The sequence below is a fragment of the Strigops habroptila genome, chromosome 9 (assembly GCF_004027225.2).
Source record: "Strigops habroptila isolate Jane chromosome 9, bStrHab1.2.pri, whole genome shotgun sequence".
Lineage (NCBI taxonomy): Eukaryota > Metazoa > Chordata > Aves > Psittaciformes > Psittacidae > Strigops > Strigops habroptila.
This window is the reverse complement of record NC_044285.2, coordinates 802,987-825,352: the sequence shown is the minus strand read 5'-3', so window position 1 is coordinate 825,352 and position 22,366 is coordinate 802,987. Positions and strand designations below refer to the sequence as shown.

At 45.5% G+C, this 22,366-nt stretch overlaps 1 protein-coding gene across 5 annotated transcripts; it reads right to left on the bottom strand.

Moving 5' to 3' along the window:
- Nucleotides 1–866: 866 nt before the first annotated feature.
- On the bottom strand, nucleotides 867–22,252 carry MORF4L1 (mortality factor 4 like 1). 5 transcript variants are annotated; one of them, XM_030497442.2, is made up of 14 exons: nucleotides 22,080–22,223; nucleotides 18,918–18,964; nucleotides 17,418–17,485; nucleotides 15,575–15,640; nucleotides 15,068–15,154; nucleotides 14,452–14,532; nucleotides 11,877–11,939; nucleotides 6,630–6,655; nucleotides 5,961–6,049; nucleotides 5,576–5,677; nucleotides 4,674–4,762; nucleotides 3,709–3,881; nucleotides 3,289–3,373; nucleotides 867–1,518 (listed from the first exon to the last, which is right to left on the bottom strand). In XM_030497442.2, the coding sequence occupies exons 1-14, from the start codon at nucleotides 22,117–22,119 to the stop codon at nucleotides 1,434–1,436; spliced, it is 1,101 nt and encodes a 366-aa protein (XP_030353302.1). In that variant the 5' UTR covers nucleotides 22,120–22,223; the 3' UTR covers nucleotides 867–1,433. The 5 variants fall into 5 exon arrangements, with proteins under 5 accessions (XP_030353302.1, XP_030353303.1, XP_030353305.1 ...); XM_030497443.2 differs by having other exon boundaries at nucleotides 15,575–15,601; XM_030497445.1 differs by lacking the exon at nucleotides 15,575–15,640 and having other exon boundaries at nucleotides 22,080–22,252.
- Nucleotides 22,253–22,366: the final 114 nt, after the last annotated feature.

Here is a 22,366-nt window from a genome sequence, read left to right as displayed (position 1 = left end):
CAGAGCTCACACATTGAGGGGGACTCTGGAAACCTGACCTAAAGGAGCCCATACAGAGGAGTCTCCCAATAGGCCTAAGGGCAGGAGGAGACGCAGCCAGAAGACCTGAATGGGAGATGGCTCCCACACGTAGAGGGCTGGAATAGCGAGTTCCCAACGTCAGGCTGCCCCAGCACAGCCAGGCTCCCTTAGGAAATACCCAGGGAAGCAAGGAAGAGAAACAAAAGGCAGACAGGACAGATGTACACAATAGGGTGAGGCACATACTGTACTCAGAGCTAATGCCTCTTCCCAGAAGAGGTGTGTAAGCTCACAGGGAGCTTGTAGCATCGAGAGGAGGGATGAGGGTTACACGCCTGACACCGTGCTCAAAGCCAAAAGCAGCACAAGTCTGCCCATGGCAATAGCACACCCTGACACCAGGGTCGGACCCTCAGTGTCGGCAGCAGGTCATGTTGCTCACAGCCTTTTCTTTACCTCCTTTTGCCACAGCTCTTCTTGCAGCGTTGCCAAGAGAAGAGTCGGGAGTACTGGGAGTGGCAACGGCTTCCAGAACACTGAACAGGCACAGCCTGAGCAACGCAAGTCACAGTGACCCCCCCCGGCCTCCAGCTTTCCACAGGAGATGGAGTTGGAATGGGAAAGTAACCGACAGAAGATCACTGCTTATGGACTGAAGAGTGATCCCAGAGAACGCCCTGAACCCGCTGGAGCTGAGTGTGTGGCTTCAGCTACTGCTCCTTTGAATTAAACCAGCATCTCCAGGTCAGCACTGCAGAGCTTTGTACCACACTCAATCCATCGATCCCGCTCGATGGGTCACTGCCAGAAGGGGCCGAGTGATGCAAATACAACTACCCAAGATCTGAAATTAAAAAAGTTTATTTGAAGGTTTGTAAAACAGCTTCTGTGAAAGACCAACATTTCCAAGACACTACAATGAGAATGCATTTTTCTATTGTTAGGATATAAAAAGTCACAGTCCTTCAACTACCTAAATTAAAGCACACGTTTATGGACCAAACATTTCACTTCCAACACTGAGAAAGTAAATGGGTTTGAAGTCAGATGAATCCATAGCACCAGCACTGGGTGATGAGGGTGGTGAAATCCCCACGGGTCTGAGCCTGGCTTAGTGGGGCAAACCTCCCCGTCAGCACAGGCCTACGAGCACGGCAGAGCCCACACAATGAGTTTCACAACGCATCCTTTGTACATTCCACGGAGGCAAACACCAGCAGTGAGCCAGAAACACCAGAGAGCTCCCGTTAACTCCCAGCTTCAGGACAAGAGGTCCTGAGACCCTGCACAGGCCAGCTCCATTTTACACACACAACTTTATTCACTTGACGTCTACATAATTTGTGCAAGAGGAGGGTGAAGGGGGAGATGTGGAAGTGGGCAGTGACAGGGAGCCGGGTGTCGCTGCGGCATTATACGGCTTTCCGGTGGTACTCGGGAGGAGCCACTTCATAGTCACTGGCACTGAACAGAGCAGAGGAATTCTTTGCCAAATACCTATGGAAAATAATAGCAAGATCCCATTACCTGCTTGCCCCAAGTCTGTGGTGTTCAGCACCACGTCAAGCGTTTGCTGAGACCACAAACCATGCTTTCCAGAGCACAAATCTAACGAGTATCTACCAAGGAGTCAGCTGTGGAAAGCAAAGAAAGATTTGACAGCTCCTGCCAAGAAATCAATCCCAAACAATCGTCAAACAGCTCTGGTGAGCACAGCGGGGTTATGATCAACAGGATCAAACAGTTCACGTCTGAGGTCAGTCAGCTGCTGTACCAAGAATTAATTTACTACTGCTTGTACTCAAAGGGGGTAGGACACAGACTAGGGCACCACAAAGCTCTGTCTGCACAAAGAAGGAGCCTGAGTGGCTAAAAGAAGGACAGCCAGAGCAAAACAAGATGTCAATGGAGGGCAGCAGCAGAAGACAAGCATGAGAGGCCATTCCTTCTCACCGAATGGATCTTTAAGGTCCCTTCCAACCCAAACCATTCTATCATTTGGGGATTTCTGGTCACTGGCTTCATGTTTCTGTCTCGGCAGCTCTTAAGCACTTGTGTTTACTTCAGATGACCCAAAAGACAAGGATTACTCCTGACTCTGGACCACCCCTGGGCAGGTTTGCCCTGTGCTCGGGCTGTCCCACCTCCAGCTCCGCTGCAGAGCCACCTCCGATTTACTGAGGGGTTTCTGTATCAGCTTCCAGTGGCTCAGCCAGTCACACAGAGGCAAAAGCTGCTGTTCACTGGCCAAACAGCTCAATGCTTTGTTGCTCGATTTACAAGCCAATGTTTCCAGCCACTGTCAGTGGGCAGCTAAAGCCTCGGATGGAAACACAGAGTCACACACACGACACAGTCACACACGGAAGTTCACGGCTTTAGTAAATTTGACCAGGATGTGCCAGTACAGCAAAAACCAAGAGCTGCAGCGATGCCATGAGCTGGCACATGGCTCAGTGCTGTACCACACCCCTGCCCCTCATACACGTGTAAATACATTGCGGAAGCACAGCATGAGGTTCCACCAGTGTGGAACAGACGTGTGGAAGGCGCTGAAGGCTTCCAGGGGGGGGAACACGGTGCAACACCTCAGACACTAAACTCAAGCTTAATTCCAGTTTAGGATCTCACACAGGAAACATCTGCAGGTGAACTGAGCAGCACAGACCCCACAGATCCTGAGAGCAGCGAGGAAGCATTCCATCACCTGACTCAAGTCAAGTCTCTGATTATTTGTTTTAGAAACATTTCACATTAAATCTTGTATTTATGGTGGAGTTTTCATCCTGAATACAGCAGGTCTGCAGCACCACAGGGACTGAAGCGACAGGCGCTGTCTGCCCCAGAAATAACCTTAGTAAGGTTCATCAGTTTCTAACATTTGCTCAATTGTTGTTGAGTAACTGTTGTGTAATGTAATAGTTTGCTGTAATTGTCATCTGCTTTTTATAGCAGCTACAAATAAATGTTCAAGCATTTACTTTGAAACAAGCAACAGGCTTGGACAGTTTAAAAGTGCAGACTAATAGATATATAAACACACATTTAACTAGCAATAACCTCGGTGTAACTGCAGAGGAATTAAAACCAGTCTTAACAGCTCACTGTACAGCAGCCTGAGAAAGCTGGGCTGAAATCCTAAGGGAAGACACCACACACAGGCCCGGGATTATGTACGCGGTGTATACACTGAAAACAGGCCACACCACAACAGCCTGTGCCTCCTGAACAACTTCCTTCTTGCTGGAAGCTTGTATGAGTACTTACTTTAAGAAGTCATGCAGATAGTTTAACAGCAAAGCCAGACTCTTCTCATCCAGAGGAGTGTAAGCAAGCATAGCTCCAATTCGTACTGTGTCAAAAGAAGTAGCACTTGTTAGTCAGAAACAACAACTTCACAAGTATTTCAGTGCAGGTAGAACTGTACAGGTAGCGTATAAAAGCAGCCCAGGAATCTATTCCAGTATATACAAGCTCACCCAAAATAACAAGACTGTTGGAAATCCATTTCCATTCCAAAGCCCTCAATGGCTCCAGACATGGTACATGGAGCAAGGAAAGAATGAAACCACAGGTTTCATAGTGACCTGCCGAATGTCTGCAGTTCACACCGAGACTCAAGCCAGGACAAGGAAGTGTTTGGGTACTTGTGGCTGCTGCTCTTCAGTCCCCGGAGGTGCTACTCACCAAACAACCTCAGGAGGTGTGGGGCCCCATACACTTGAGACATGGGAGCATCCGGGTGATCTGCCAGGATTTCAGCATACTGGGGCCTCTCAAACTTGTAGAGGAGCTGAGTTCCCAGCATCACATTGAAATACTCCTTAATTCCAGCCACAACTTCATTGACAGCATACTCCCTGGGCAAGAGAGAAAACACTGCAAGGAACTGTACCGGAATTAGCAGCGACACTGCACAGCTGAGGAGTACAACCCTCACTCCACCCTGCAAACAAATTTACAACAGACATTAGGACAATTGGATAAAAGAACATTCAAACACCGTGACGAGTCAGTAATGTGCTTCCTCTTGAATGGAAGAAAATAGCTTCACACTTCTCGTTTGTCTCCCTTCAGAGCAGGAAAGCTTCCTTCAGGAATAACCGCACCTTGTTTGTTGTCAGGGCTGGACTGCTGCGTAATTACAAACAAGATCTTCAAAGCTATCACTCAAAGTAATTAGCTTTGCCCAGCTGATTGCTTTAGGAGTCATTGTCTACCTCCCTGACCCCCACCCCTCTGCCTCCACCAGAGTCCACCCATACAGAAACACGTTGTCATCTGCTTGGTAGCTCTTCTGAGGAGTCTGTTCAGCTTGTACACAGCGAGTGCTGCCGAGCGTGTGTTCACCCACCACGGGGAGCCTGAGCTCAAATGAATGGGTGCAGAATTACTCACTGGCTCATAGCAGCTTCCCTTAGGAAAAGGCTTAGGGAAAGTGGGGGAAGCAGAAATAACATCCAGGAAGCAGAACTGCATTCTTGAGTTGCCTCCTCACAGATTTCTACACTCCATGTTGCAAGACCAAGGTGATGGAGAAGCTGGACGTGGGGCTGGGACGTGTTTCACAACCTTACTAAATTTTCCATGAAATACAAGTCCAACCACAGCAGCAGAACAAGTATTTAAGGTTTGAAATGGCCACTGCTTACTTGTTATCAGTGTTTCCTCGTGATTTCTTGTAGTTTGCATAATCCTCTAAAATGGAGTCCACGTTCTTCTTGGCAGGAAGATAGAAGAGCTACAAAAGAAGGAAAACAGAACAAATACAATGGTCTAATTTATGCAGATATTTGTATCTGCAAGCTAAATTTAAGCCAATGCACATGAGGATGAACTTGCTCATCCATGTAGGACTTGAATAGATTTTTGTGTCTGGGATTGCAAGAAGAGAGACAGTACCTGGGAGTAGCAGTAAGTTAGAGCATGCACCTGCAGCCTAGCAAGCAATGAAAACCAGTATTGTTTTCTGTGCTTCTTGCCAATTTTAGTAGTGGTTTCATACAAGAAACAGTTCATGATTAATACATTTTATGTTCATGAAAATGTCTTATGCTTTTAAAACAGAAAGCAGAGTTTAATTCACTCTATCAGGAAGATTTACATGGATCTGGCAGAAGTTAAGACACTCTCCTAAGTGACAGCTTGCTGTCAGAGCTGTGGAACAACTCAAGGTACCTGCAGAACTTGGCAGTGAGTGACAGGTAAACAAGGCAGAAAGGAGCTGAGGTAAAACAGGCACCGCATGTGATGCCTGTTCAAAATGTTCAAAACATTCCAGTGGCCAAGCATGCATAGACTGAACACCATTAAAGCTTAAATAAGTAGTTAAAATGATTTGCCTTTCCAGCTTGCGCTTGATTAGACCAAGCCTATTCTACATGCAGCTATGCTGGGCCACAGTCCTACTCACAGGTGACCTTTGGTTAAAATCCAACTGGTATGAGAACTGCCGAGTAAAGCCATGAGGCTGCTGTCAAACTCCACAAGAGATTTCACTACACAGCACTTGAAGAGGAGATGAAATTCTGGTGGTGTTCCTCTGACACATTACCTGCTTTTGCCTGGTGATCAAGTCCCAGTCATCCACCAGCCACGGCTTCAGCTCTTCTGGGATTTTCACCTTCACTTCAACTCTGTTCATAAATGTTTCCTCCTGAAAACAGTGAAACCAGACAAATGACTTCCAGATAACTGCCCAAGCTTCGTGTCACCCATATTCCTTGTTCTCACAACTGAAACATACAACTGGACTGTGGAATTCCTCCAGTCATTCCTGTAGGCTCCACAGGGAACAAGGAAATAGCTTGGATTTTTCAAGGCCACTTGGGAACCTTGGTCCTGCAAGTTGTAACCCTCCACGCTGCAGGAGGAGGTGCTGCTGCATTTCTGAGCAAAGCAACCTTCCTGCAGCCCCCTGTGAGATCAGGGATACGTACACTTTCAACCGTTGGGTCAACTCGAGCCCTCTTCTTCCTCGGAGGCTGAGGAGTCTCACTGGTGCTGCTCCCCTCTCCAATCCCTGGAGCTGTTCAGAACACAGACATTACACTGCTTAAGAAATCAGGCAAGTCAGTTGTAGAGGAAGGATTTAAAAGTAAGGCTGAGATTTCTCTCCGGTCATCTTATCACTTGTTTTTTTGTTCTAAATATTACTTACAGTCTGCAAATCCCATGTATTTGTGACAGTTTAAACTGTTGTGCTTACACTTATCTGAAGATGGAGGTTTCTGCACTAAAAACAAACCAATGTCAGTATCTGCAGTGTTCTTGGGAAGAACTTTTGGAGCCAGCAGCTCAGCTTTGCAGATGTGTCACGTCTCCATCTCAGTAAGAAAGCATGAATTTGACTTACGAAATTATTTCAACAGATCCATGGCTCTTTTGATCTTTGCTTTTATTTGCAAGAGCTCTGAACCAAGTAGTTTGTGTATGGACCAGGAAAGGATGCATTCCTCCTGAGCGAGAGGAAGACACAGCTCAAGTCCAAAAGGAACAATGCAAGGTGAGAGTAAGTCAACTTAGCTGGAGTAAGACCTTAAAGCTGCCTCAAGCAAGAAGCCTTCCCTACGGGTATCCACTTACATACGAAATAAAGACATACTTACTTTTCTGTTTGTTCTTTTTTGTTTTCCTGCAAGAAGAACATAAATTATTGCAAATATAAAGATAATGGTACTTAAAAGAATCAAAAGTATAAAGCCAGAAAAACTGACTGCTAAGTTCAGAACAATGAGCAAATGCCCAGTGGCCTACAGGGTATTTAGATAAAAGCACATGGAAAATGTCAGCTCTGACTGAGCGTCACAGTTATGACACTACAGGATTTTTCATGTAACGGGTGAGAATTCACCATTTTTTTGGGGGGGGGAGAAATCACTAAACTTAAACCTAAACCCCCCCGAAAGCATGCCAGGAATGCCTGAGTATTTAAAACCAGTACGGACACCTTGCAAGCAGCATCTACAGATGTTTCATACTTTCCAAGTGCTCTTGTGTGGAAAACCACACCAGATCTGGAGGTGGTTTATTTCTGTGTTTCAGGGATCACTTAGGGACAAGGGCTGGGAATTGTCAGATAAATCTCAAGGCAACTGAATGAACTGCAGTGAAGCACTGAAAACACCCCACACAGTTCCACTGCTACAGCAGCAGAGGGAGGTTTAAATAGAACTACCACCAGAGTTATGGGCAGGAAGGTTACAATTCCAACATCAGCTTTCGGGGGGGCGACAATTACACTTGCCACTTATTAGGAATATCTGGAACAACACTAAATAGCCTTGTCACTAATTTGTGTCTTCCTCCAAATGCTTCTCTCAGCACTTACTGTTTGCAATTTACACACTTCGCACTCTCTAAAGTTTCTATCCTTAACCCTTATTTTTATTCTAAATTAAGAGCTGTACTTCCAAAAACTTAAGGACACCTGAAATACAATGCACACGACATGCAGATATTCAGGTAGGTCAAGAGCATTAATGACAAAATTAAACTCCCTTCACAGGCATTTTTGTTCTTACCTGAACTTTGTATATTTCCTAACCAGAATGTTTTAATTCAGAGTACTACTACTAGTCATGTTTCAGTTTGCTATTGACAGGAGCCCAGTTAAACCTCTCCCAAAGTTGCAGATTGTGTGGATAAAACTCTTTACCAGAACAAGATTATTTATTTCCTTGGGAATTCACCACTAGCTCAAGTGACTTTTGTATCCAGGCTTTGAACTGGGTTTATCTGGGGCAGGAAGTAGGCAGTTTCTAGGAAGGTCTGAAGATAGGAAGTGTCAGGCTTTTTTCAAGCTTCAAGTCAAACAAGCGCTAATTAGGCTTAAACTGTGGGCAGAATAAAGATCATTTCTCTTCAGGAAGAAGGAACAATTGCCAAGTTAAGTCACTGATAACGGACTTGTGTATTGAAGAGAAAGTCTTTTCTTCCAAACCTAGAGCAAACAAGGAGGAACAGGGAGTTCTTTCCAGAAGTAAAATCACAAGATAAAAATGTCAAGCATTAGCCTAGAAGCAGAGTCTTAAACTGGAACAGACAGGCTATATACAGTACTTAAAGAACTACTGCAATTAAGATAGTAAACCACATCTACGTTACTGGAGCACAAAGTCTAGCATAATCCATTCTAGACGGTTGCTTGTGCTCTCCCACCTCATTCCTCACATTTCAAGTCATATGCCTCTGCTTCCAGTCAAAGCAGCCATCTGTCTGCAAAGTTTAAAAGACAAACTGAGTTAGGGAACAAGCCGAAAGAGCTGGGGTTAGAGAGAAAACATCAGCATGCGGCAGGCTTGTGCAGGCTGCCTGGAATAACACCCTCAGGAGGTGAAGGCTGCTGTGCAGGATGCAGGGTGCTGTGTGCACAGCACCAGAGGCATGGCAGGAGAAAGATGCAGCATCTGTACCTCGGAGGTTACAGACAGCCCCACTGATGGAGCTGCAGCCTGACAAGAGCAGTGCATCCCAGATAACTAGATGCCATTAATCACACCAGGCAGCCTCTCATTTTGAGACACACAGCCAAAGAGCACCAGCACATTCCTCACGATGGGAGATAATGCCTTCCTGCAAGGACAAATGGAATGCAGGTCCTGAAGTGACACAAGATGAAGCGTATCTGGGATAGGTTACAACACATCCTTTTGTGCCCCTTCACAACCACGTTACAAACAGCAAGCCTGATACTGCAGCACAGAAGCAGCATCAAACTTTCACTGACTTCTCTATGCAGCAAGCACAGCCCAGCTCAGCTGCTGTTCTTCATCCACGTTTCTCCTCTGACTGGCATTTTTCACTGCAAACTGACAACTAAAAAGCAGCCTGGGAAGTTTCAAGGAAGCTTCTGTGGAAAGAGTGTTAATTAAAGACTGAGCAAAGGTGCAAGGAGCAAAAGATCTCACAGTTCAAACGTGAAGGGTGCATCCCACTGCAGCCAGACATCACCTCCTCAAAGCAGGGCACTAGCAATCAGCGCTGGCAAGAAGCTAACCCAGCTCTCCTCAAGGATTTTATTTTAGCAGGGCAAGACATAGCTCTAAGAAGAATATTCAAGTATTAGGGATCAACATGTGAGGCTGAATTAGAAAGCCAAAAATAACTGAACTACTGACATAACCATCTGAAATTGTGTAGAAACAAGAGAAGCAGTAGAAACCAGTGTTCCAGCTCACAGAACAGCTCACAACAGTGAAATGTTGAGTATCAAAGGGGTCAGGGTTAGAGAAGGAAAATAAGCAGCCCATGCCACAAGGGCATAATACTGAAATTCCAGTCTCAGCATCCAAACCAGGACTGTGTTCATGATCAAATGGCGAGACTGAGGAGGCTGCCAGAGAAGACAACATACTGCAGACTGCACTGCACCCGTCTGCAGATCAGAGGAAGGATAATCAAGTATCTGTCACAGAACCTCGGGTACCACCTCAGGAAGGTCCTTTCCAACCCTAACCATTCTGTGAGTCTATAAAAGAGGGAGTGTTGATGCTCAGAGCTCTAAACTGAAGTGTCTGAAGTGTCTCCTGGGACGTGTCTAGGGAACTGGCAGCAGGAAATAAAAATAGCTTTGAAAATAGATACAGCACAGACAGACAACACCAGGAAAAAGACCCAAGGCTCTGGAAGGTTTACTTACTCCACAACAGGCAGGAGTCCATGACCAGGTAGATAAACACGTTGTGGACAGTAACAAGTATTTTACTCTGCCAAAATCCATGTGCCTTTTAAAGGGACTTGAAGGCCTGTTAGAACCTCCCTGCAACAGCTGGTTTAGTACGAGCAGCAGAGAATGAAGGTAGCTGCCACTTGGTCTCAGGCATTTGAGTTCAGTAATGCCAGAAAAAGGAGATTAGGCACCAGTTTACTGATAAAACAAACTGAGTTATATGAAATCAGAAAGCCTCTCCTCATAGAAGGTGTATAACAATAAAAAAGTACATTAAAAGTGAAAGAAGTATGCTGGAAAAAAGCACGGTATCAGCTACTGTTGCTCAAGCAGCTTGGTCACTACCTTAGCTGTGAGAAGCAGGACTCCTATGAAGATTCAATTAAACACATTAGTAGCTAAAGGATAAAAACCAGAGTCAGATTACATACACACGTCTCCTGTGCCTGGTCAGGAACCTAACAGTAGAAGGCACACAGTAAAATGAGAAGAGGTAAAGAGAACAAAGAATAGCTGGTAGTGTACAACAGCTTCTATACCAGGAGTAACCAGGCAGACAAGGGCTTTCTCAAGGTGACAACTGGGCAGGAAAGAGAGGGGAAATGCAGCAGAGGTGAAGCTTGAAGAACTAATCAATCTTTCCTCAAGATAGATGGAAGACCACCTGAAGCGGCAGGCATTAAAGAGGCAGGAGGAGTCATCCTCTTTGCTCCCCTCTTCAACACAGCACTGAATTAAAATGAGAACATGCTGTGACAAGGTGATGGGATGCCAGAAGTCCAAAGGGTTCAGAAGTTAATAGATAAACCTAAGACAGTCCTACAAAAGGTTATTAAACCCATCACACGGATCCAGCCTCCAGCTCTGAAGTCCCTTAATTACAGACTGCTAGAAGCAGTAAGAGTATATGGGGGAGAGCACCATTCCAGACTTGACTCGCTCCGTTATCCCTAAGCACATGTTACTGGTGACCATCAGAGAGCAGAAGAGGTGCGGAAAATCTCCAGCTTGAGCCACTGTCGTGTTGTTACAGCCCCAGACAACTGGCACGGAGGCAGTGTTCATATGCTGCTTGACATTTAGAGGACTTGAAGTAGCTTGTGAGCGCTACTAGCTGTGCCAGAGATAGCAGAGGATGCCACGAGACGTGCAGCAGGAGCATACGCTTTTGAGTAATATGTTCAGATTAAGAACGAGACTTCTGTTACAAGAAAAAACAGTAACTCCCAAGCTGAGATGCTGTTTTGAGAGCATCTCGGATGAGCCTGCTTGCAGATAGATCATTTAAAAACAGATGCTGTTCTCAGATTTGTTATTCAGTGCCATATCTTCCCTCTAGAACACTCCCAGTTGCCCTTCTTATTTGCCAAGCACCCATTAACTCTGACTGCTTACTGGTTTTTGCGAGTTAATCACATTAGGCCCAAGAAAGGTACCAGAAACTCTCAGAAGCTGGAATTCAGCAGAGCTACGTGTAAAACAGTCTGGATGTGCCAGTAGCTGTAGTGTTGTATTTCATTTTTGGCAACCTGCTATAACCATACAGAAGTTTTCTCTATGATAGCTTCTCATTATCATAAGATGAAGAATGATTTTAAAACCAAATGTACACAACCTGCATTTCTTGCATACTTGTTTGTTCCAGTATCGCTTACAAACCGACTCAAAAGCTGCTGAACAGACTCAAGCCAACAATAAAAATACAGCACATTAAGGAGCAAGTTCACACCTCATAGTGCTAACACTGGGTCCTGTAGCAGCCTCACTCCAAGACTTCCAGAGGACTGTGTTGTTTGTCACTGATTTCCATGGAAGCAGAAACCAGGCTGCATGCAGAGCAACGCAACATTCTAGAGCTACCCAGTTTCCAAAGCTGAAGTCAGTTGTCCTCACTGTTTAAAGAGTGGACACACCGAATGCATTTGACTCCTCATATTGTACCCTACCCCAACTGAAAAGGCAGACGTTTCAGAGCAACTGAAGTCTGGCAGTCCATACTGGCTTAAAAAACCAACACAAAACCACCCCAAAACGACACACTGCAGTACTTATAATTGTTAACAGCTACCAAAGCTTACATTATTACAACTTAGGACTTTAAGAGTCTCTAAAAGAAATCTATGAAAGGAAGGAGATCTGGATTTCAGGATGCAAATCCTGGTTTGACAATCCATCCTTAACTCACCGCGTCGATATTGTAGGGGTCTCCAAACAGCAAACTGTGTGCGCTCCATCTCGTCTGAAAAATCTAGGCACAATGGGGGTTGAGTTAAGGAAAGAATGTCAGACCTCGTGTTTAGCCTTAAAGAGAATCTATTTAAGATTCAAAAATTTACCTTTTTAGCAGCATACTATAGTCTTACTGAACATTCCTGGAGGATAAGTTGTGCTTAGATTGTTAGTTCCTTTCCATTACTATTTGGCTATCTGAAGAGAGAGTTTCCAGCTCTAAGTTACCTTTCCCCTTTGCTCCATCCTCCAAGAATGCTACAAAAGGTAAATTTTGAGGCCCAAATAGAATAGTTGCATGACCAGTTTCTCCCCCTCCCCACCACCAGTACTTTATGTATCTACAATGCCCTCAGATTTACAACAAGAGAACAATCCACAAGTTTTACTTTGGAACTGGATTTTGAGATTCCTCAGAAGCCATCTTGCCTTTAGCTGTAAGCAGGACGTAAGCACCAACAGTTTGGTCAATAATACATCAGTATCTCAACCCCGCATCACTGCTAGGGTAAGTCAAAGTATTTCCTCTCCCTCAGCCTCCAAATAAGGAAGAAAAATAAGGAGACTTTGTGGAAAGAAGCACAGGTCTAATTTAGAGGGATGCATTGGATGCTGGTAATGGCTAGAGACTAGGAGCAAGATCAGTGCAACAAGCATATGGGACCCTGTCGTAAATGACTTTCCCAACACCAGACTGCTGTTCTAGTGACAATAGTTTTCCTTCTTCCCCTTTAAAACTCTGAAAAGCCACCATCAAGGAATTAATTTTTCCAATCAACATGAAACAGAAGTTTCAGAGAGTTAACTTAGTGTCTGGTTTGCTGTGCTGGAAGCAAAGACCCATGCTCAGGATAGTGACGACAGTAAAAAGCACTCCCTTTCCCCAACTGGTTTCAACCAGAGAGTAAAGACAGTCCTGGCAACGTGCTTTTAAGCTTTATAGTTACACAGAGGCTTAAGTCCAAGTCATTTTCACTGTGTGGGTCTCCCTTGGATGCTATATTATTAGATGTGGTTGAGGAGATGAAGCCAACTTTGGTTCCAAGCACAGGTTAACATTTACTCAGCCAGAGAGAACAACTCATCCCACTGCAATCAATCTGCACTACCGAGATGACTAACGCTGGCAGCATGGGGAACCCAGTCCTGAAGCTACTATCAGGATGCTCTCTGCAATGCAAACTGTAGACCTTTACAACTGAGTCATCACTAATGTGTCAAAGCTACACATGAAATTAATCCTACTCCCGCTGACTAAAATGCAGACAGCTCAGGTGCAGCAACCCCTTAAGCAGCCAAATTAGTAACAGTCATAATTTAGACCTGTTTTAATTATATTTTAATGACATTAATTAGGAACTGCCTAAACAGGCATTTGTTTTGTTTTTTCAGCCTCAAACGAAGCCAAACGGGCTCTGTCAGCACAAGCCTGTGCTGACGGAGCACCCCAAACTGGTGCTGGTAAAGCACCTCAGCACCCACAGTGACAGACCACAGGGGAGCATGCACGCAGCATTACAGCCAGATCCATCACTCCTCATTCCACAACCAAGAGCCAATTCCCAGCCTTGCTCAGGCTGTCACTAATCCCAACATGACATCTGCATTCAGGATCTAGAGCACAAACATGTATGTGTACCCACTATCAGATCAACCATACACATTTCAGAGCATAAAGTTGCCCATAAATGAGCCTGGAAATCTGAGGCTGCTGCCAAATGCTCTTCATAGGAACTGATGTCATTTCAGCAGCTTCCTTATGAAGATGAAGTCAGGAGTTTAGAACATCACAATAGTAATGATGATGATGATCAAGTGAAGTACTACCCAAACAGAAGAGTTTCATGGCACATGAGTACAGTAGAGCTGTACTGATTGTATGAGACTCTACACATCACACCATAGAAGCCTACTCTGAAAAACAAAAAGGATGGAATGAAAGAAATCTGAGAGTTACATCCTGAGATTCCTTTTTCTAAGAAACGTCTGAGCTTGCTTCTGGTCTCTTAAGATTCCAAACCATTTTTAATAGCACAGAGGTTTAGTTTTGTCAAAAACAGCAAAACAAAGACTCTTGAAATGCAGTTTTAACAACTGTACAGTAAGAAGGCAAGGCATTAAGGATTTTATTCCAAACTGCTTGCACAGCTTAGAACAACTGTAACGGTCTATATAGAAAGGGATTTCACTGAGATACACGAGTCTTATGAGGACTCACCACTGCGAGTGCCAGTTCGCTAACTTAAGAGGAACAGAGTGCAAAAAAGCAGTGTTAGTGTCTACTCAGTCCCTTCATTCAGCATTGAACACTGCACAACCTAAGAGAACAGTTTTAGTAAAATAATTCAAAGGCCTTTTGATATCACAAAAGTGAAACACGGCTTTTGTGTGGGTTGTGTCTGAAGCAATGTCATTCAGCCTGCAGAACCATTCTAAGAAACATACTATTTAAAGATCAATAGTAAAACTGGCAGGTAGAAGTTTGGGAGGGTTTTGGCTTTAGGGGTTTTTATAAAACAAAAGCTTCTTACACTTCAACATTTTTCTGCTGCAGCCCAGAAGTCTTCTTCCCCGGAGCAGCACCTCTCATCTTCCCCTCTGCATATTGTTCCCTTCAAAAAGAATTAATTCAGAAATAAAACTTTAATGGGAAAAGAAGCTTTTTTTTCCCCTCCTCAAAGGAAACCAGGTCATGCAAAACATTTAGAGAACGTGTAGTAAATGGCTTTGTGAACCAGTGTGACATGAGCAAGAACAAATTCAGTTCATTATCAGAAAGATTTAGGCTTCTCCATACAATACTTGGCAGTGTGAACAGCCATTTCCTACCACTCCCACCATCCTCATTCTGAATCATGTGGAAGCAGCACGCTGCTGCTGAAAAACAAACTAAGCTCTCATTAAAAGTATTTCTATTAAAGAAACACAAGATCAGCATTCATAAAAATCAAAGTATTTATAGGTGTCCTGAAGCTGAGCGGAACACCTCTGTCAGCCAAAGCAGCTCAACAGTAAACGAACACGGGAACACCTCTTGAAAGCTTTTTATTTTTAAGCTCACTAACTTCCCTTGATATACAGCTGTTGGATTGAAGCTCTATAAAAAAAACCCTATTTACTGCCAAGGACTTCTAAAAACATACTCACTGATTGGCCTTTTGAAGTTCTTTTTGTTTCTGCAGATTGGTATCCACGTATTTGAGCACTCTGCTTTCTGGAACCCATTCATCCCAGCTGAAATAAGAATCAAGAAATCAAACCATCATTCAAAACCATGACACAATTGCATTCTACACGCAACAGTTAAGTAAAAGCTTCACAGAATTGGAGGCTGAACTCTGCTTTTGTGCCAGGTCATGGACTGGCACAACTGGAAGTGTAAGTTACCAAACGTATTCCCCACTGACTGAAGCTGTAACGTTTTCTAGGGAAGCGTGACCCTCGGCCACTTCCAAAGTTTCCCAAACTTGAAGGATGGACAATTTAGGAGGGAGGGGAATGTCCTTCATTTAAAAGAAGCATCTTAGGAAAGAAAAAAAATAATCTACACTTACTAAACGATGGACACCTGCAGCCATAACTATATTACGAAGCAAGTTTCCTTTATCTATTCCAACATTTTATAGGTTAACAAATTCAGCAATAAGATCTTACTGTAAGAAGAAGAGCTCTGATTTCTGTCTGTGAAGGAAACCAAGATGGCATGAATATTTGAAGAATCTGAAGTGAATGATTTAAGAGAACACATGTTGGGGAAATTGCCATTAGGAGCAAGAATTCCACTTGACAAAGAGTGGATCATCTCAGCAATCTGACAATTTATTTCAAATGGAACACATTAAAAGTGGCCAAGTTCTTTAACATATGCAAGTTAAAGCTCTGTATGTAAAGAGTTCTTTGTCATTTTCATTTCATGGCAACAACTCTCAGTCTTGGAACACCAAGGTGGTAAAACCAATACTACTACAGGAGTACAACATCTTCAGGAGCATTAAGGCAAGACAAGCTTAGCAGAGAACCCCCCATCCAGCTGTAGCCCCCTCAGACTGAGCGTTTAGGACAGTGCTTTAGTTAGATATTTAAGGCACTTATCTTACTCCTGCCTGCACAGCTGCAAAGGACCTCCACAAGAAGTGCTATATAACTCTGGCACATTATACTCTATGATGGAGAAACTCTTTGGGATCCTAACTGTTGATATTGCAAAAAAAATTATTAGGTCAAGCAATTAACAAGTAACAAAGGACCATAATTACAGAAACCAAAGTTAAGGATACACCTCGCGCCAGCTGCCTGATCTTGCAGCAATGCCACTTTTAATGCCGTTAATTGGAAGCTTGAAGGCAAATAAACTCCAACAGTGCAAGCAAGAAAAGCGGGAGTCACGGCATCACTTACAGCACCCTCCATCAGAGAGGAACAGGGGAGGAAGGATCCCATTTATGCTGCCCCACTGACAGACAGCAGCCTCCAGAAGAACCGATTACACTCCCTGTAACTGTAGGTGTTTACAGTAAAACATCTATCTGCTGGCAGGGCGTGCGGGTGCATTTAAACACGCTACACACTAAAACATGAGGGGCAGCTTTTAGCCGTGGCAGTGAGATCGAGACACCAGTGACTGAGAGTCTTGACGGGAGCCTGCAGCACTGAAATGAAACAAACCCAGAGGGAGGTGCTCTCTGAAACACTTGTAGAGTCTGAAGAGTTGAAGCTTTTAATTACTAAGAAAACGACTCCACTTTTCCTAAATTCAAAACCTCGTGGCAGAACAGGATTCAAATGAAAGAAAAAAAACCCACAAGTACATAAATGAAACAAGCTCATGAAAGTGTTCACCTTTAGTGGGCTCAGCATTTATTTCATGGAGACACCTTTATTCAGCAATCTCTCACCTAGAATCCTACCATTCTGCAGAGGGGAAGAGTATCTTTACTTTGGCATTAAAGGCAAGAACTGAAATACAGGCTAAACCTGCTCCTGTGAAGGGATAAACCAGAGAGCCTTTCCCACTCTGAATACAGCCTTCTGTAAGGCATGTTCCTCCAAACCCTTGCTGGCAGAAGTGGTGTAAGAGTAAAGTACACTGTGTATCTGAGTGGAGAGTTTTGCTCCACCTCAGTAGGGGTTGCCTCTCCTGCAACACATAACAAGGAAGTTTTTGTACCAGGTATTTCTGCCAGGGGGAATTACAGTGACTATTTTCAAACCAGAACAAACAGACTGCTATAAAGCATTCCCATCGCTCTCCTGATGCCCTGAGCTGGTTTGTCTCTACAAGCAAAGCTCTGAAGGAAATGGTTAGTTAGGCAATGTTTTCTTTGTGTTACTATAAATCATTGGCTGAGGAGTAAAATCATTTAGGTCTATTTCAGAAACAAACTCCTAACAGCAGGGACACAGCAGGGCTCATCCATCAAGCTCGTGTTCAAACTGACAAAGCTTCATTTTCCCATACAGGAAATGAAATACTGCTTTCATTTTATGCAATACTTACTTTTTATTCCAACCACTGTAATGGATAAAGTATTTCACTTGCTTGTCCTTTATGGCAACCTTTACACACTGGAACAGAGAAGAAAGTTCAGTCAGTACCAAAGAGAACAAAGAGATCTGAATGAATTTTGCTTTTTTAGCTTTCAGAGTTCAAGCATGCAGAGATTTCCATGCAAGTGACCGAAATATCAGCAGCTATTTCACAGTCAAAAGAAAGTTCTCTAACACAAGTTAGTGCCTGGGTACAGATCTGGAAGGGCTGGGTGGGCACATGAGCAACGGCTCAGCCATCCAAAGGGACACCTTCATTCACAAGAAGGATCAGAAACCCCTGAGGAACACCGGAAGAGTAAACAAGTCACTTCACTACCCCCAGTTAGCCCAAAGCCATTCACTAGAGGGCTGGTTCACATGCAGGCCCTACCTCACAGGCAGGTAAGCTGGCTGAAGTAGAGGAGTCTTCGAAAGTAAAATAAATGATATGGATCTCTACAGCCACAGAGCATTCAGTATTCAGTAGGAAGAGTTGCAGTAGAATCATAGAATTGTTGTGTTGGAAAGGACCTTAAAGCTCATCCCGTTCCAACCCCCTGCCACGGGCAGGGACACCTTCCACTAGAGCAGGTTGCTCCAAGCCCCTGTGTCCAACCTGGCCTTGAACACTGCCAGGGATGGAGCATTCACAACTTCCTTGGGCAGCCTGTTCCAGTGCCTCACCACCCTCACAGTAAAGAACTTCTTCCCTACATCTAACCGAAATCTCCCCTGTAAGTTTGAACCCACTGTCCCTTTTCCTATCACTATAGTCCCTACCCTCTGGCATCCTTGTAGCCTCCTTCAGACACTGGAAGCTGCTCTGAGGTCTCCACGCAGCTTCTCTTCTCCAGGCTGAACAGCCCCAACTTTCTCAGCCTGTCTCCATACGGGAGCTGCTCCAGCCCCGATCATCCTCATGGCCTCCTCTTGCTCCAACAGCTCCATGTGCTTATGTTAAGGACACCAGAACTGCACACAGTGCCCCAAGTGGGGTCTCAGAGAGCCAAGGGACACAATCACCTCCTCTGACCTGCTGGTCACGCTTCTTTTGATGCAGCCCAGGACACAGCTGGCTTATCTTCTGCACTGGAGTCCCATGTGAAGCCCACTGATGGTACTCAGCCACCTACACCTCTGAGGAAGCTCAAACTGCAGCTTACTAGCTCATGCATTAGCACCAGCAGCACATCCTATGGGCACAACTGCTTCCCAGCATTCTGGGACCACAGGTTTAGGGGATGCTGAGCACACAAGCCCACCCAGTCTTTAGCAGTTCACCAGCATAGCTGCATAGTACCACTGGGTTTTCTGAAATAATAGAGAGCTGCAGGATTTAAAACTTATTTTCTACATTACCAGGTTTTCATTCATTTTAGTTTCAGTCCTTAATCCAATCTAGTGAGGTATTCCTTATTCTCTAGGGGAGCAGTGACAACCATCTGCAGCAGCAAGTGAGCACACATACCTTTGCTTCATAAAGGAGAGGTCCATGAAACAAAGCACCCCGTTCACCTGAAAGAAAGTTTGCAGACAAACATCTTAGACCACCACCAATGTGCCATTTCTGTAAACAGACCAAGTACAACACAGAATGAATCCAGCATCAACCTGGAAAGACATTTAAAGGCAGGTACCAATCTGAGAAGCAGGCTGGTGTTTGAGAAGGCAAATTCCACTCTTGTGCAAGAAGAGGATCAGAGCTCTGCTGAGGCGCTGGCACAGGGTGCCCAGAGAAGCTGTGGCTGCCCCATCCCTGGCAGTTGTTCAAGCCAGGTTGGACACAGGGGCTTGAGCAACCTGCTCTAGTGGAAGGTGTCCCTGCCCGCGGCAGGGGGTTGGAATTTCCAAACCCAAACCATTCTATGGTTCCTATGATTCTATGAAGTGTTCCTTAGTGCTCCTTTTCCTGCAGGAAGTTCACCACCTGGTATTTCTAGTTCAGTGAGTCAGGAAGAGAAGACCCCGACATTGTTTCTCCATCCGACTTGTGGGACAGAATGCCAGGTTTGTGCAACGGCAAGAAAAAAAATGTTCTCTTTGTGGTTTTTAAGTAGGAAGAGATTGTTCTTCAGTCTGTTTTCTTTTCTCCTTAATTGCAAGGTCTTATTGTGTGATTACATTGTGGGAATCTGAATGTACTTAACACAGGAATATCTGGAGTACAGATGTTTCCTTCTGGAAAGCTGGCTGGACCCTCACTCTCAGAGAGACAGGCTGGCGTAATACAGTGCCCAGGACAACTCTGGACAGAAGAGGGCCGTGGCAGTCACCATGAGCGGGACACACACGCAGGTACTTATTCAGGAAGGCAGCCTTCAGAAGAGTCCATCTAATCAGTGACGGAACACTGCATGCCCTCTTCTTGTGGGAAGCCTCAGGAATGACAAGGTTAGAGGAAACGACCAGTTCTTGGGCTACAGGTTTAAAACTACCCTCCACTGCAAATTTAACTGTGCTCTTCAAAAATGCTTTCTGCATATTGAAGGGATAAACACAGGCAGTGGCACTCAGCACCATTAACTTCCACTCTTAAATCCTGTACTATTCTGGCTTTATTTGCCTCTCTACACCACAGACACACACCAAAACACTGATGAAAGGGCTCTAAATAGAGACTCACCCTGCAAACAGAAATTGAACGTCCCCTACCAATGAAGCCTTCTCACTGATGTCAGGCTAACTACCACCTTCAGAACAGACCAGAAAACACTGAATTCTCCTCAGCAGAAGACAAAAACTACCTTAAGCAACTCGAAGTTGAATCTGACATCTGAGACTCTTCTACTTGCTTTAAAAAAGAAAGAAGTTGGTGTCACGGTGCAGAACACGTCGAGTACCTATCGCTCTCAGCTCAGCTGCACAATGCTGATCTCATTTCTCACACCTACATAAAAACATCAGTCCCTTCATTTCGAGGGGTGCTCGCACCTCTAGTTTGACAGTTAGGTTTTCCTGGCTCTTACAGGTTTTCACAATAAATTCGGATCCCTCCTCACCCTTTGCTTTGTGAAAAAAGCCAACAGGGACAACTTCTAAGTCTCCTTACTACTCGCTGATGGGCATATAGCTATAAAATCTGCAATTAAAATAATTTCCATTGGTCATGTTGCAACCAAGGGACAATAAAGCATTTCAGTTTTAGGCCTGCAGGAAGATTTATCCACAGCACTTTTCTCCCTTTTAATGTTACATTTGAGATCACAAACACATTTACAGTGTGGAAAAGAGCCTAAAAACATCACCTTCTGTATTAAATTTAGATTACTCATATTCCTACAGCTGTGAACATAATTTCAGCCTGGATTTCTACTTGGGTTTCATTTCTGCAGTTCACTTAATTTCACATTTATTATTATAATGTGAACCATACATTAAAATCTTGATTATTTCTGCAGGTTAACAATTCCTTTGGCATTAGTGCATGGCACGGAATGCTGATGCAGGACTGAACACGTCCCAGCACCAGCAGCCACGAAGCACACACAGTGACAGTGTTGTTCCAGCTGCCCAGCGTGGCCAATTTCCAGTCGTTCCCCTGCAAACTGTGCTTTTAAAGATAAATCACAACTGCGCGGGAAGCCCTGCTTGGAAACCAGAGTGAGGGACGGACAGAGAGGAAAGGAGGATGTTAGTTTTTATTTACCATTGTCTAGCCTTTTCTTTCATATCTAGTACTATCACTCACAACGATTATCTAAAAACCAAATGTGTGCAAAATAAGTCTCAAAAAACGTAATTCCAAGCCTTATTCACCTGAAGAACTGAAATAATCTGGTGCTTTGTTGCAAATATGGATTCCATCATAACCTGTAGTCCAAATGCTGCACCCTTGAATCCTCCTGCATGAGGATCCCTAACTGAGCTAGGAGGGATGAAAAATAACCACGTTTGATACTCAATAAAATAAAAATCCTGGCAGACTGGGGAGATTTCAGCAGTTTTAATGCCAATGAATGCCTGTACCTGCAGGAAAACCATGTCTGTTTAGAATAACAGGGGATAGGAAGGCCCCACCTCTTCTTGGTAGGGACGAGGAACAGGAAGACAGACAAAGACTGCCGGAATTCATTCCCTCCCCACACATTCTCTCGTTGTCGGGGCTGAGCAGTGAGAGCAAACACCCAAACCAGGCTCAGGGTTGGGGAATCACAAGCAGTGGGTGCAAGCCTGGCCCGCTGGGGCCGCGGGCGCTGCGAGGCGGAGCTCTGCGTCCGCCTCCGCTCCGGCACAAAGGGAAGGCCCGAGGGCAGGGCCGCCTCCAGCCCGGCGGGCCCCGGGGCAGGACGGACACAGCGGCCTGCGCGGAGCCTCCTCGGCGGCCGCCGGCCCCGCAGCGCGGCTCAGGCCTAGCCCCGGGCACCGCAGCGGGTTTATCGGGCTTTCCCCCCGCATTAACCCGTATCCTTTGTTTCCTCTCGGCAGACCCACCCCCGCCCAAGAACAGGCGCAGTGGTGGAGAGCCGGGATTAACAGCGAGCGCTGGAGACGCGGAGCGGGACCCGCCGGGCTCCGGGCCCGCCACCGCCCCCTCACCAGACCCGCACCCCGCAACCGCCCGCTGCCCCGCACCTCCCTCAGGCCTCCTTCCCTGCGCACCTCAGCTCCCGCCGCGCCCCCCCACACTCACCCTCCTGGAATTTGGGCTTGGGGTCCTGCTTGGGCGCCATTTATAAGTGCCTCTGCCTCCTCCCGCCCCCTCCCCGCGGGGGCCTCACCACCTCCGCCGCGTTCGGCGCGGCCGGCCCGGCCCCCCCCGCGCCGCGCAGCCGCGCTGCTCCCGCCGCTCTCCCGCGGCATGATGGGGCTTGGAGTCTGCGGCGGGGAGCACAGTGCCCACAACCGCATTGCGGGGGAAACACAGTGGGTTTGTTCTCCGGTTTTGGCTGCAGGGGCCGTGAGGAGCGCGACTTGGGG

What these genes read in the sequence shown, in the direction of transcription:
- MORF4L1 (XM_030497442.2), bottom strand. Translation starts at nt 22,119, where the DNA reads ATGGCGCCCAAGCAGGACCCCAAGCCCAAATTCCAGGAGG. An exon ending in AAAAAAGAACAAACAGAAAA is followed by an intron (nt 6,050 to 6,629) that starts GTAAGTATGTCT and finishes TGTTCTGAACAG; the next exon opens with CTCCAGGGATTGGAGAGGGG. An exon ending in TTGACCCAACGGTTGAAAGT is followed by an intron (nt 5,678 to 5,960) that starts GTACGTATCCCT and finishes CACTGTTTTCAG; the next exon opens with GAGGAAACATTTATGAACAG.